The following is a 15193-nucleotide window of genomic DNA, read 5'->3' on the forward strand; positions in this document are numbered from 1 at the left end:
TTTATTTTATATTTTTATTTTAAGATTTTTAATTTTTATTATTTTTAATTTTTATTTAATTTTAAATTTTTATTTAATTTTAAATTTTTATTTAATTTTAAATTTTTATTTTATTTTTAATTTTTATTATTATTTTTCATTTAATTTACATTTTTATTTTATTTTTAATTTTTATTATTATTTTTCATTTATTTTACATTTTTATTTGAACATTTTTACCTTTTTAATTTTCACATCATCAGATTATCCAAGGAACAGAGTCCCCTTTTCTCCAAAACCCTTGCTCGTTTCGATCAAGAAAATCTTTCTCCACATGCCTGACATGCAACCCGATATGGCTATGCAACTTGGAAAATTTAAATCAGTAAGAAACTCTGCTCGCATCTGAAGAGTTACAGTATGTTTCCAACGACTCTTAATGTAGGGTTTTAATATCGTAGTTGTAAAATTCCTCAAGTTTCTTGAAGGCCTTATGTCATGCGATCCGGTATTTTAATCCCTTTGAAGATCCTCATAAAGTTCGGCCACTTTCGAAAATTCTAATTGGAATTCTACGCAAATTTAGAGGCGCTGAAAACATGGAATACTGGCAAGAGCCATGAATCTCTAATAACAAAATTCGGGGGACATGAAATAACCTATTTCGTTATCTCCTCGTTTTCAATTTGCCAAAGCTTTTGCGTTTCTTTTGCGTGTCCTTATTCGGTTTCGACAGACGTAAGGGATATAAAACACATATTTTGCCAGAACTCGAAATATTAAGGTATTATAATTTTCGTGTCGTTTGCTTTGTCCCTGTTCTCCTGCTTTAACGGTTAATTGAAAAATTACCCGTGCTAACCTCAACCCCGGATTACTTCCATGTCATTTGCCCACACAAACTCAGAAATAAAATCAGCGATAAAAGTGCATGTATATATTCCCGAATTTCCCTTTTTACGTACATGTTCATCCCATTAGGCCGTGAATCCATTCCAGAGCGATGACGGCTGGCAAAAAGTTTAACAAACTCGCCCGACGTCTACTCTCCCCATACAAGAACCGAGAGGGAGCTGATATTTACTTTCCTGATTTTACAACACAGTGCATTATCCCTCACTTTCTTATCTTATTTATAACTGAATAGGTTTCTAAAGAGACGAGGCACATTCAGGCGGAAACACGAAGTAGGGAAATGTAAATTTGTAAGTCTAACTCCGGAACATTAATCATCCTCCACGAGTGTTTGACTCCATCTTAAAGTTTCGTGGTGGAGAGACCGTCGTCGGGGGATGCATTTACATGGGACTCTCATTAATAAAATTACTTTCTTTTGCCCGGAATCGTTGGATTGTATTGTGGTGATAGTAAGTAAGAAAAAATCACTTTGTCTACAGGAACCGCGGGAAAAACATGAAGTCGGAAAACTTTTTCGTCACGCAATTGCAGGGAAACCAGTTGCTGAAAGAAGAAACTTTTGGCAACATGGATTTGTTGTTTGACAGGTTTCCTTGACGTCACGCCTTTACTAAGCGATAGGGCAAAGTTGACAAATGAACGTTGCGGCGTTGCCATTGTGAAATTCCGCATTAACTACTTCAACCAGCTGGTGAGCATTATGAACATGATATTTCTGCTCTAGGAGAAAAATGATTTTTCCCCTGGTTGATTTGGAGGTTGGGTCATTCTACTACACAAGGTATGATGGACTTGATAGGAGAAGTAGCGCCAAGAGGTGGTTTGAGCTCTCTACTTATGAATTCAGTTCTAGTGGAAATCACAGATTTTTTATGTTCTGATAGGCAGAAGTAGGAACTCGAGAGAGGAGGACCCAGAACTGCTCTGAACTGACCATAGGCCCCATTTTATGTGTGAAAGTTGCCCATGAACGAACCAAACTGTCAAGACTAGAGACTGTAAGAAATTATTTGCTCTATCAGTTTTGACAAACAGTTCCTCTTCTTAACAAAGTCTCAACTCGTGGATCTCAGTGTAGTATTTCCCCCTGATGACGATATTTCTAATCTCCATTTTGAAGTGCTTAGTCCCCAATCTTCCATATTTCATCTTCCCTAAAATACCTTTTTTCCGAATCCTGTCGAACGCCTTAAGCTGGTTTATAAGGAATCGACCCTATGGCTATGCTTAAGTTGAGATAAAATAAAGCTGCTTTTCAAGAGGAAAGCCCTTTCATTAACGAAATTCTAATAGTCACAGACATATCGTTTAAACTGTCGCTGCACCGCAGTCGCAAAGAACCAAAATTACTTTTGGCTGATATATTTGTATCTTCCTCTCGTTTATCGAATCAATTTTCCAGTAGACGATCTCGAAAGAAATATTTAATCAAACTTGTGCAAGATTCTATTTAATTTAAAATCGACAACCTGTCTTGTCCGCGGAGCTGGAATAAGAAAATTAAATTTCCAGCAGTTTTTCCGTGATAAGATTGAACGTCCGCAACTTACGAACTTCGCTTACAGGTCGCCAGAACTAGTAGAATTCTGATAAATACTTAAATGGTTTGCAGATAAGAACAAAGCCCCTATACTCTGCAGCGGGTAAAAATGGACAAATTAATCAAACTTCCTGTATAAAACATCCGATGAGATTGCGGCTCTCAAATAAGACGGAATGGAAGAAGGGAATTACTTTCCCGTTTTTTTCAGGGGTCTTTTTGGGGAGCTTAGATAAAAGGAAAACGGAAATTAACGAAAAATTAATCACCTTTTGAACGTATTAATGAGGTTTTCGATAGAGGATAAGGGCGTAATGAATGGCTCGTGTTGGAAAATATTTTAAATATAATTTATGACCCTCTTGGAATGGGTTTTGCGCCTTAACGACATCGTTTTGAGAATAATCATCGAATCGGATTAAATTTGAATTAATGATTGTGTAGAGGGCACTTTGCGATTTCAGCTTTGCCCCATTCCGTCTGAATAAATTGCAAGAAATAAAATGAGCATCGTGGCCTTAAATGACCCACCATCGCATTCCAAGTTGGGTGCAAATTCCAAGAATTTATCCATTACGAATTTCCGGTTTGAGGAAATGGATGCCACCACCATACCTTGGAAACCTCTAATATTCATATTCTCTCTTAATACCTGTAAGTTTGCAGTGGACGTCATTGGGACGACTGTTCGTCATCCCTTCGTAAAACAACAGAAAGGACAAGCAGAAGGACAAATAAATAAATTAACGTGAGAAACAGTATCGATATTATCTGCAGCTTAGCAAAGACAAACAAAACTTGATAAAATTATTGGTTTACACATGTTGTTTTAGGAAAATTAATATTTGCTCAGGCGTTAAGCAAATTGGATTTGATTATATACAAAACATACAGAAACTCATTTGAAATCGTTGATGTCAGGAAGGTAGTCAGTTGAGTCGATAGTTTATTTGTTGCCTAAAGGCAAGTGTGGGTAAATAAAATAAAGGAAATGGAATTCGTGCATGTTGGCTTTAAATCAAATAATCCACAACCCATTTTAGCAACTTCCATTAGCGGAATATGGATGTACATAATATTAAGACAAATATTGAACCAGATGTCGAATACCTCGCAGAGGATTTTTGTTTAGTAATTCAAATTCGCTGGAAACCCGCTCATCTAAAACATTTTCCTGCAACAGCCCCTCGAAAATATGCTAAGCAGTCCTAACCCTCTCTTTAATTAAGACTTGATTTACTTTTATTCTCCTTAAATTACCTAATGATTGTCATAAATTAGGCGAAGTGAGGAAGATAAGTGCAAAATCATTCTCAGTTTTCCTTTTTATGACTTTCGTGTTCGAGTTACGGTGGCGGGATGAGTTTCCTAAAGCAGCCCGTTTTTTTGGCTAAACAGGAATTTGATGATTGGAGGCAATTGTGTTGGAAAGCAGGAGTTAAGGAATATTAATTAGGGGAAAGCTCGCGTTTTATATAGGCTGTCCGAGGAAAGAGGCCGATTACCGCAGACTTTTGAGCAGCTTTGAGCTAAAAGAGACATAAAGGTATTTCTCAAAGCTTCCAGATGTATAAGTTGTTAAATTCCAGTTTAGTCCTCATGGCTCCTACGCTTTTTGCGATATTAAGATGACATCTGAAGAAGATGCAACTCATTGGAATCTACGTATATGGACCTCTCATTTGGTTGCCGAAATCTACAGGGCGGTATTTTTCTGGGATCAGGTCCCATTTTGCCATACCAAAATTTCCAAAACTCGATATCCAATAAACTGTAGGAGCTAAGAGAAAATATAAAGTTAAAACAGTCCCAATTTCGAAAACCCAATGCCTCAGATACTGTGGGGCTCATTGGGAAAAAAATATATAGTTTGTTGAGTCAATTTCTAAAACTTAATATCTCAACAACTGTAGGAGCTGTAAGGAAAAATTGTAATTGAAATGGAACTTTTCCACCCTGTGTATTTTAAAATTTTAAGATAGAGGAGTCCAAGTTGTCACCCTTAGATACTTTCATGCTTAAGGAGTCTGTGGCAAGTGCTGGATGGACCTCCTTTTTGGGACACCCTGTATAACTAAACTTTAGGGGGCACATGTTAAAACTTTTTTACCTTGAAATTTGTGCTATTCTTTTCTGCTCACATTTTCCAACAGATGGCGAAAATACCGAAGAAAATCGCGGGAGCAGAAATCGTTACTCTTTGACAAAAATTCCGCTCACATTTGGAATTGTGGCCCCTGTTGCTGAAAATGTCATTTGCAATAAAACAACAAGCTTAACGGACCGTTCTAAAATATGCGGGGTTACGTCGAAATTTTTCATGTTTTTGCCACGCGGAATCACGAAACAACCCTCTGGGGGCGATTTATTCGATATTAAAAGCAATTTCTGGCTTTTGATCTGTAATGAGCATATATTTACCGAAGGTAATATCCGCCTTACCTTTATAAAATAGGTTTAAAACATGTCAGAGAAACTAAGAAACTCAATAATGATAGACCAATCTTGGGAATCCGTAAACAACCCTTAACGTTTATTCTCACTCACAGATTCACTGCATGCGCTTTTGAATTAGATCGGAAGGTGTTGAATACGATTGGATATTTTTAGGGGTTGTTCGCCTAAGGGCCGAACCAGAAAAATCCCTGAAAACCCCCAAATGCTGTTTATAGCATTTGAGGTTAGCGAGCATGTACTCTGAGCGATACATTATTACCTATTGTGATATTTATTCTATCTTTTTGTGCAAATTTCAAAAACGCAGCACCCCCCAGGGGTATTTTCAACGCAATTTATTCGATATCGTATACGGTAATTACTGTTAAATTTGAATTTATTGGCCTAGAGCTACACACGTTTCCCGGAATCTTTAAAAATGCATTTAAAAATAAACAAAATCGAATGTGTCTATTATGAGGGTCATATTGCGCATAAAGGAAATTTCTAATAGAGGTGCAAAATTCCTTGGCAACATCATAAAGAACCAAATACACACAAGACATAAAGAGCTTAAATGCCATAATCCACCAGGAATGAACTAGCGAACTTGGAGAGCTGCCTGGAGGTGAATTGTGAGTGGTGAGTCTGAGTCCGGTTAGCAGAGGTTAAGAAAATCCAAAAATAACCTTGGGAGATGACCTGAGTGGCCTTAATATCGACAGATTTTTTCCAGAGCTTTTGGATTTTGAGACAATTATCCCAATGGAACTCACTTTATATGAACTAGCGGACGTCACAAGGGGGTTTCGCAAGGTTGAGGGCTCTTGAAGAAAACCTGAAAGAAGACGTCGAATTGGTGGCTTATGCGAATTATCTGGTACTGGTGGTCCAATCTCGACGAATAGAAGGTTTCAGAGTGAACACGATAAATTGAAGATTTCTAGATACTTTCTAGATTTTCCATTTCTTTGGCGCTCTAATTAGAACTCAATACAGGCTCCTCACTAGTCATTGACCTTCCAATACGTCAGCCCTAAAGTGGATGCTTCACAATTTCCCACAGATTCCCACTAATGAACCATTAATTAAAGACTACAAGAGAATTAATAAATAATTTGTTTTAGCATATCTTAATAACATCCGTTCTGTAAGCGGATAATCAGGCATTAAATTACAGTGGATGAGATGCCGCAGGACAAGGATGTAACTTGAGTTCTGTCAGTTTAAGGAAATCTACAGGAATTACATACGAGACTTTCGTTTTTCTCTTAATTTGAATGGTAACCTGAGCTTATTAAACTAACTAGCTCGGTTAATGTGCGAAATGCGATTCGCTCAATCTTTCCCCAGTTCTGAAATGTCCGCTGACGGCTCAGAGACCGTCAAAATCCCGAATTGATTTTGTAATAATTTCATTGCTAATCTGACGACAAAGTGGCTGTGAGAATGGCCAAAATCGCCTGTCCGGGTGCCCAAGAAATGTGCAGCAGAGTTGCTTTATCCTTTGGTCCTGCCTATACCTAAAAAAAAACATTCGACTAATCGGATCGAATCATTAGTGCTTAATTCCTTCTACCTGTGGCTCCGCAATATTTTCCTTATTCTCAAGCTACACCTCCAATTCATCTTCTGAATAAGGCAAATTCCTAGTAAAACACCTCGTCAAGAATGGCAGGTTTGTCCGTAGTAACCTTGAGGGTATTGTAAAGAGGGTAGGTTAAAACTCATTCTTCTAGGTAACTATTGTGCTTTAAATACACACAGCTTGGCACGTATTTACGGGATTAGAGTTCCATGGGTGGTTTCTGTTTATAAGCCATTCGGCGGATGTTATTGTAAGGGAAAAATGCTGGCATGTGTACTCGATCATAACCACGAAAACCTGGGTTATTTTAGTAAATTGAAGCACATTAATTTCGGTCCCATTGAAATTCCGCACGAACGTGAAGAAAGCCCGATGTTTTGGGTTCTCCGAATAGCAACTTGAGAAATTCGTCTAAGCAACGCTACTACACTTTCCTATAACGTAAATCGTGCCCGAGTTTGAGAACGAACAACAAACTTAAATTACTTTTAGTGAAACCAGAAGCGTGACGAAAATGAATAATAATTCTAAACAGCTTAATCTTCCATAAACTTTGATTAACCAAATTTGCCTCGAGGGGTAAAGGGTAATTTTGTGATTAGGCCCTCCATATGGCGCACCATTTTTTTCGTGTGCTAACAAAAGGTATCAATTTATTCCGTATTCGTATACATATAATGGATTTTCCATTTCTATTGGGCGTTTTGATAAATTTTCCGATGATTGATTGCATATTGAAACTCTCTCCACGTGCTTTATTGTTTCGGCCTGCCTCTTAATTACCATAGTCCTGCCGCTGTCAGAAGCACGCATTACCTACGGTCCTTCAAATTAATTAGGCGACGCACTTGAGATAAAAAAAAAAAATAACTCGAAGTGTTTATCAAAACTGACCATAATAATCACAAGGGCAATCCCCAAAATACAATACAGGACTCGAGCTTGCGTGACCATTGGTCACCTAAATTAATTATCGACTATCTTGATGTGAAATGACATCGACGGTGGTTTTTATGAATATCGCATTATTTGCGGTTATCCGATTTAATCGGAAATGGGCTCAGATTTGGGTTAAGGGCCGATGGAAATGGAACATTTACGGTTTGTGTCTTGATTACCAGTTTTTCGGGTTTGAACAATCAGCCAATGGGCCAACTCGTCATCGAGTGTGCCAAAATTCATGGTCGAAGTTCCTTGGCGGAAGCGTACTCACCATGTTCGAACGTGAAAAACCAACATTCATTGTGTAGACCTGTTTACATCGTAAATGACAGATAAAAATCCGGTGGTGTCAGATCGGGTGGCCGAGGAGGCCACAACATAGCACTACCGAACGCAAGGGATAATCTTCCGACTGTGAAGCCTGCACTATTTATACACGGAACGGGTACTATTGGTTCTCAACGAGTGCCTCCAGGCAATCTGATTAGAGACATTTATTTGGCACACATATATTTTTCTAGTTCTAGTGGAAGGGTTTTTTGTGGTGGAATATTTATGCAAAATATGCAAGAATGAATGACTTAAAAAATCACGAAATGCAGCAACAATAAAAGCACCAATGTAAAAATCAGAACGTTTATGCGGTGGTTACTTATGAACCAGTGCGCAACGCTTTTCGTGTATAGATAGAGAGAGGGTGCGGGCATAGCAGTGCCGTGCCGCTCAAAATCAGCTTAGAGAGCTTTCAGTGTAATAGCACACGCCGGTTTGTTCGTTGTGTATATGCGCGAGCGCTCGCTCTCTCGTCAAACGGCCAAATCGGAGCTTTCGCTACGTAAATGTCCTGAGGCTCTCAACTAGAGCAATGCGTTTTCTTGCTCTTTTAGGGGTCATAGCAGTATTCGCAGTTTCGGCAAGTTCGGAATCGTGTCCCTCGATATGCACGTGCAAGTGGAAGAACGGCAAAAGGACTGTGGAGTGTATGGAGCGGGGGCTGATAAAAATCCCCGAGAGTGCCGATCCGGAAACGCAAGTCTTGGATCTTTCTGTTAACAACATCCAGATCTTGCCGAAGGAAACGTTCTATCGGTCCGGGCTTCTAAACCTACAGCGATTGTTCTTGAAGAGCTGCCGTTTGGGTCAAATAGACGACCGAGCTTTCAAGGGAGTTACTAACCTCATCGAGCTGGACTTGTCCAGTAACCTCCTCACTGCGATTCCCTCCCACACGTTCCGAGACACACCCTTCCTTCGCGAGTTGATAATCTCCAATAATCCCATTCAAAAGATAGATTCTGGGGCTTTCAGCAACATACCAAGCCTCATCAAACTGGACATCTCCAACTGCGAGATCAAAACTGTAGTGCCTGGAGCTTTCAAGGGAATCGATGGTTTGGAATCTCTGAAGATCAATGACAACTATTTAACAGAGCTGCTATCTAACACTGTGCAAAACTTATCAAAGTTGCACGGAGTAGAGCTGCACAACAACCCCTGGTTCTGCGACTGTCGTTTAAGGGAGGTTAAGAAGTGGTTGAAGGGCCATAACATCCCTTACCCGATTGCTCCTAGATGCAATGGCGGTCCAGAGAGATTAATGAAAAAGTCATTTGCTGAGATCCACATCGATGATCTGGCTTGCAAACCTGACATACTACCAGCTAATCGCTATATTGAAACTGCTGCTGGGGAGAATGCTACTATTATATGTCGCGCAAGCGCACAACCAGCTCCCCAGATCAAGTGGTATTGGAATGGGAAACTATTGGCGAACAACTCATTTTTTTCTAACCACCAGAAGATCACTATCTTAGAATTGTCCCTGGGAGAGCATGAAAAGAAGGGCATTTTGGTGATTAGCAACGTTCAAGAGGTCGATGCTGTAGAGTTCTTCTGTGCTGCAGAAAATCGTGCCGGAAGCTCAGAAACCAACTTCACTTTGAGGGTGATCTCCAGGCCCTTAGGGATTACTTCCCTGGGAAATGGACAGATCGCAGGCTTAAGTGCAGCATTGGCAGTGCTAATTTTGCTGGTTTTGGTGATTATCTCAGTGTTGCTGATGCGAGTGAGGCGCAGCCCTTACGTGGAGACAAAAACCCCTCGCCAGCTGGAAGTGGTGACTGTCGTCAATGGATCAGCATTGCCTAATGGAAAAGCGGCGATTTCCCCTATTAGCGGAATTCAACCCACCGAAAGAAAACAGCCTAGTGAACTGAATCTATGCAATCCCATTCAAAAGCCTCCAAGGGTCAACGACCCCCCTCCAAGCGGATTCATCTCACCTTCCTCGAACTCTGGCAACAACCCGGATTTAATAAACGATATGAGGCAGCAGGAGGCCACCGAGGTGCCTTCAACGGCTCCTGAGCAATACAAAGAGCGCCCCGCAAGCGGCGAGTATAGCAGGAATGTGGATTCCTTATACCCTTCCAGTTTATGGGACAGTGATTCCTACAACATCCAAAGAGTGGGCAGCAATTCGGGCTTCAGTTACGACGACAAGACTCCCATCATTGAAGGGAATTGTGCCAACCAGCTAGATGAATCATCGAGCTACAGGAACAAAGCTCTGGGTTACCCACCAGACTATGGTCTTCCACTGCCCATGTCCGAAATGGCTTCCTCAGCTACGCAAGTAAGCCTTCCGGCTTCCACGAAAACCTTGAGAGTGTGGCAAAAGGGCGGAGTACCAGTGCTGCCTCCAGTCACGGCCCTCAAAAGGGCTTTGAGCAGTAGTAGAAACTCCCCGGATGAAGGGTACCAAGAAGGGTGCGGCACTGATGTTTAAGTTTCGCTACGCAAAACTCCATACCAAAGACTAGGTTCCTAATTGTTGCTGAGTGACTGAGGGTGCTAGGCACCTGTTTTGTTGGATCTTGAAAGGATTTTAAGCAATGGTGAGTGCTGTGAAGACCGAGGATTGATATAGAAATTATTCTTTGTGATATAACGATGTTTAGTGAGGTTTATTTATTGTGTACGCGGATATTATTCATTGTTGAAGTATACATTGAGAAGACTGAATACTTAACTTTAGGTAATGGCGGTATTTTGTATTATTAATGGGAGTAATAACGTCAGGTGCGTATAGCAGGAGCTTTTTGTATGTCATTCATTACATCCCCTCATTGTGTCGTATTTTTCTTCTGGAGGTTTTTTGTTTGAGTTTATTTAGGAAATAAATGTTGGTCCTTGACGCAATTTGTTGGTTCGTGAGGCCAGAGATGGGTGAACAGGCCCAGGGAGCGCGCACAGGAGACTTTTAATTTCATGTCAAATTTCCATTTTAATGTTCAACTCATGCTAATGGGCATTCCAGGATGTGGAGTACCCCCGTGGGGTCGGCAAAAAAGCTCAATAATTACGTCTTTTATTTTTTGGGAAAAACGCCTACTCCCTCCCCTCAATCTCTCGGTCGGTGTGTTTCCAAAAAAATAAAAGAAAAAATGAACAATCCGCCTCAATCGCGTGGAACGTATTAAGCTCAATGAAAAATGACCTTTTCAATTTCGCCGCCATTGAAACTGAATTTATTTTGAAAGATGGTCGTATTTAAAAGCTACACTCTGTATATGAATTTATATAGCACAGTGTGTCCAAAAAAGTTGCTTTTTCTACGTCTTTTTATCGTTCTGTTTGCTCAGATATTAGGCCAAAATCAATTTCGCATTTCTCCTCTATATGGCAAATTTAATAAGACTTTGATGTCCAATTAAATCATCAAGCAAATCTCCCAGCGAACTGATTAATCCCCTATTTCATATGAATTGTATATGGAAATTTATTGAAAAGTGATTTCGCAGTATCTTGATAAATGGTGCAAGAATCGCTAAATTTAGCTGTCGAAACTGCATTTGGTTGGTAATTTGCAATTATACAGGGTGTTCCACCTAATGGCTCAATATCTTGATTAGAATTAAAGGTAGAGAAGAAGGTCAAATTTGGGAGTCATAGAAAGTAATGGAGCATTATAGCAAATTGTACAGGATGTCTCGAAAACGTATGGCAATTCTAACCTAATTTTTTTTCACGGAGCACCCTGAATAGTTCCATTTCTCTGCATTCTAGCGAACATTATTAGAAATTCCTACATTCCACTATTCCTATCTAAAACTCTACATTTTGCCTTCCTTTTAAGGCTTAGTATTTATTTATTTCCTATAGAATTGTCAGAACTTTGTGCTTCCCTATTTTAGTCTTGAATGATCCATTGGAGAAATTGAAATTTACAAAAAAGATATTATTTCGCATTCTCAAAGCTTGAACAAGCAGGGAATTGAAACTTGTTTTAGTTTAAATTACGATCACCAAAGTGAGTTTTTTGAGCCACCCTGTGTATTCTGCTTCGCATTACTCTCTGCGGCTTCCTAAGTTAAATTAGTCTCATCTGCGATAGGGAGTGAGATATGTTCGGACATCCAGCTTATGTGGAACACCCTGTAACTCTAGCGCATTCTATTAACGAAAACTCTCTTTAGTTGAACTTTTCTCCTCTAGTTTGCTCCTGGATGCCAACATCTTTAAGCAAAATTAAAAAGTTTTCCTCAATGTTAAATGTAAAAAAATTCCAAGCTGGATCTTTCCTTTGCTTCCAAGTCATCCCACTTCAGATCAGTCTGAGGATGACAGAGCAATTAGGAGATTTATTTTCTTTGGGAAATACATATTTTCTTGGGTATTTTAAAGGGAATTTGTAATTAATAACTGACAATTTGGCTTTTAGAGCCAGTCTGCGCATTGTTAAGGCAAGTACTGATAGTGGTAAAGCTCGTTGAAGCTCGCTCTAAAAATAGCGACAAAATTGAAATTTGAATCAATTTAGAAAGTGGATTTCAAGGTAAATATAGACCAAATTGGTGCTGGTACAAGATCGAAAACGATTCAATTTTGATGCACGTTTATATTCTCATACACAGGGTGACCATACGTGGTTGCAAGTTAGTTTGAATTTTAATCGATATCGCAGGGATGCACTTTTGAGTATGCAGGGTGACTTAAAAGTCAATGTACGTTCGATATTGAAGAGCTCTAGATTTCTGGAAAATGCAGTATCTTGGTCTGTATCACATAAAAATTGTCTGTTAAAAAGTGCGAAACAGTGATGAAGCGACCATCGATTTTGGCATCTGATATTTTTCCTCGAAATTGATGGGCAATAAAAAGCATAGAAGAGATTACCATTCTGATGGATCATCCTGTATTCAAAAGGAAACATTCGAACTTCTAAAGGAACCGTGCCCCTAAGTCTCTCCACATTTATCGATCAAATGAGGCGATCCTAACGAAACATTTCCCCCAATCATTCCCCAATACTTGAATTTAAATTTGAAATCGAATAATATTGGAACCGAAGTAAAATTTGAAATTCGCAACAAATCACCCCCCAATATTTGCTCCTCTTTAGCCCGAAAAAGTAGCCCAATATTAGAGCAACTGCAGAGTCTCTGTAAACAGCAAATGGAAAAAAGCTCTAATTGGGGTATTTGCTTGCCATGGCCTTGGCCGGAAAAACTTGAAGCAGAACAGAGCGATCGCTTCGTTTTTAGCACTTCCAGGGGCCAGCATTTATGCTCCGTTCTAAACCTAATTGTCCTATTTAAAAACCGCGAAAACGGGCCTTATAAGTAAATGCTCAAGTTTAATTGTCGTTGATTTTTCGAGACAGAAACGAAGCGATTTGATTTCAATATTTTAATAATAAATGCTTGCGGGACGAATAAAATGACCGCTATAATGAATAATGGATAAATGAGAATAACGGATATGTTTTTTTTCAAAACAAGAGCTCCAAAGGGATCTGTGCATTTATAAGGCCTGCACCCCCATAAAAGCATTTAAATACGAATTTCCTGACGTATATAACAAAAGTTTAAATGGTCATTGCAACGGCAGAAGCCCAGGAATCTGAGCTTTCGAGCCCATCGCGCTCTCGACTCAAGAACGTGACATGTGTGTATAGACCTTGTTTTCTCCTACATTTATAAAACGATAATAATATAATGTAAATTATCTAATTTATTTTTGTATCGTTGTAAATGAGACTTATATAAGTAGGTAGAGTTTAAGCAAATCTGCGGCAGTGTAGCTAGAATATGGGTGTGTTAAAAATATTTGTTGTTGATCATTATAGATAAAGTGCTGTATATGAAGATGCCTTGAGTTGCAAGAACGTTATATACAGCAACAGAGTTGCAGGAAATAAATTTATAATAAGAACTCAGTATTCGTAATGTTACCCGATACGTATGTAAATATTTGAACAAAAGATAATAATGTCTTTTATTAAATGTCCTATGGAAACACACAGTTTGCAGTTTCACTTCGAACCCAATTTCCACTTTTCTCCTGCCCTTAAGCCGCTTATTTCAAGCACTTTGTGCTGGATCCGGATCCCATACGTTCCCGCTTTATCTGACGTAAAGGTGGGTAAGCATGTTTCCATGTTCTAAAGTGGTAAACATTGGAGCACCAACTACACCAATAAAGTTGATTTTAATGTACTTCTACCATGCGAGTGCAAAGATTAGGAACTGAATTGTTATATGATAAAGTTTTCCCCTGTTTCCCCCCCGCGGCTACGTGGATTTCCACCCCGCTGCGCTGGTCGAATTATGGGGACATCACGGATTTGGAAACCATTTCATCATCAGTAATGAAAACACATTTCCCCTGGCGTGCTAATGTAAACGAATTACCCTTACGCTGGTTACACAAAAGAAATATTTGCATTCAAGTGAAACAATAAATCATGCGGTGTTTGTCCGAGCAATCATTGTCCCCGAAAGAGTGGACAACTGCGTTTTTGCCTGCATTTTAAAACAACAAATTTCCTCTCTGAATATCGCGTTTCCAGTAGAAGAATATGTAATTAGTAAATTGCTTTCATTACACCTGGTATTATAACTCTATCCTGGTAAAAGCTCGTTTGGCAATTAAATGAGTGGTGAGTCCGAAACGTGAAAGCCCTATGGAAATTAGCTGGATTGAGGGTAGAGGAGCTAAAATGAATAACTTTCGGGACAATGCGCGAGCTACATAAAAATCAAGCATATTTAGGGCAATGACCAAAGCTCGCTTTAGATGTGACTTCTATTGAACTTGTTGAATTTAACCGAGTTTTGCGGTTTTTGTTTGAGTTTATTTAGTTATGGTTTCCTTCAACGGTAGATGACTTTGTTGCTGTACTTAAAACAAAGTGTTACAGACGAGCGGATGCTCGATAATGCGTTAATGCCTTAAGGCCTTCAGATAACGGGGCGACAACAACAGGCGAATTGAAAATCTTCCTGGAGCTCAGAAATGGCGGTTTTGCAGCTTTTTTGGAATATCAATGTGATGAAAAACTCTGAAAAATGTCTTTGTTTCTGATTTTAAGAAAGTCCCTAATGCAAGTTTTGTGAAATCGAAAGTGTGAGTTTTAGCAGGGTGTACAACAAAGGTTGTGTTAAACTTCAGAAGGTTATAGTGGACATTGTGGCGAACAATTTTTGCATAAAAAATCCTAGTCAAAAATTAGTTTTTTGGCTCCGGAGTTATTTTAAGAGCCTTCGATATTCGACTTACGTAAATAGAATAGAAACAAACAAAATAAACACTTTTTTGTTTTCTCTGTTTTATTAAGGACGTTTATTAAAACGTTCCTATGTAGATATATAAGATAGAATGTGGCTCAACATGACGACGCACTGGCACATTTTGCCTATACTGTGTAGGATCATTTCAACATTTTTATAGACGATGGATCGAAAAAAACGAATTTATCGGGTGGCCAGTATGAAGTCCCGATTTAA

At 39.1% G+C, this 15193-nt stretch overlaps 1 protein-coding gene across 1 annotated transcript; it reads left to right on the top strand.

The window, feature by feature from the left end:
* Nucleotides 1-8148: 8148 nt before the first annotated feature.
* Nucleotides 8149-11321, top strand: kek1 (kekkon 1). The gene has a single exon (XM_066396302.1). It carries the CDS (start codon nt 8269-8271, stop codon nt 10189-10191), a length of 1923 nt encoding a protein of 640 aa, XP_066252399.1. The 5' UTR covers nt 8149-8268; the 3' UTR covers nt 10192-11321.
* Nucleotides 11322-15193: the final 3872 nt, after the last annotated feature.

Source organism: Euwallacea similis, chromosome 13 (genome assembly GCF_039881205.1).
Source record: "Euwallacea similis isolate ESF13 chromosome 13, ESF131.1, whole genome shotgun sequence".
NCBI lineage: Eukaryota > Metazoa > Arthropoda > Insecta > Coleoptera > Curculionidae > Euwallacea > Euwallacea similis.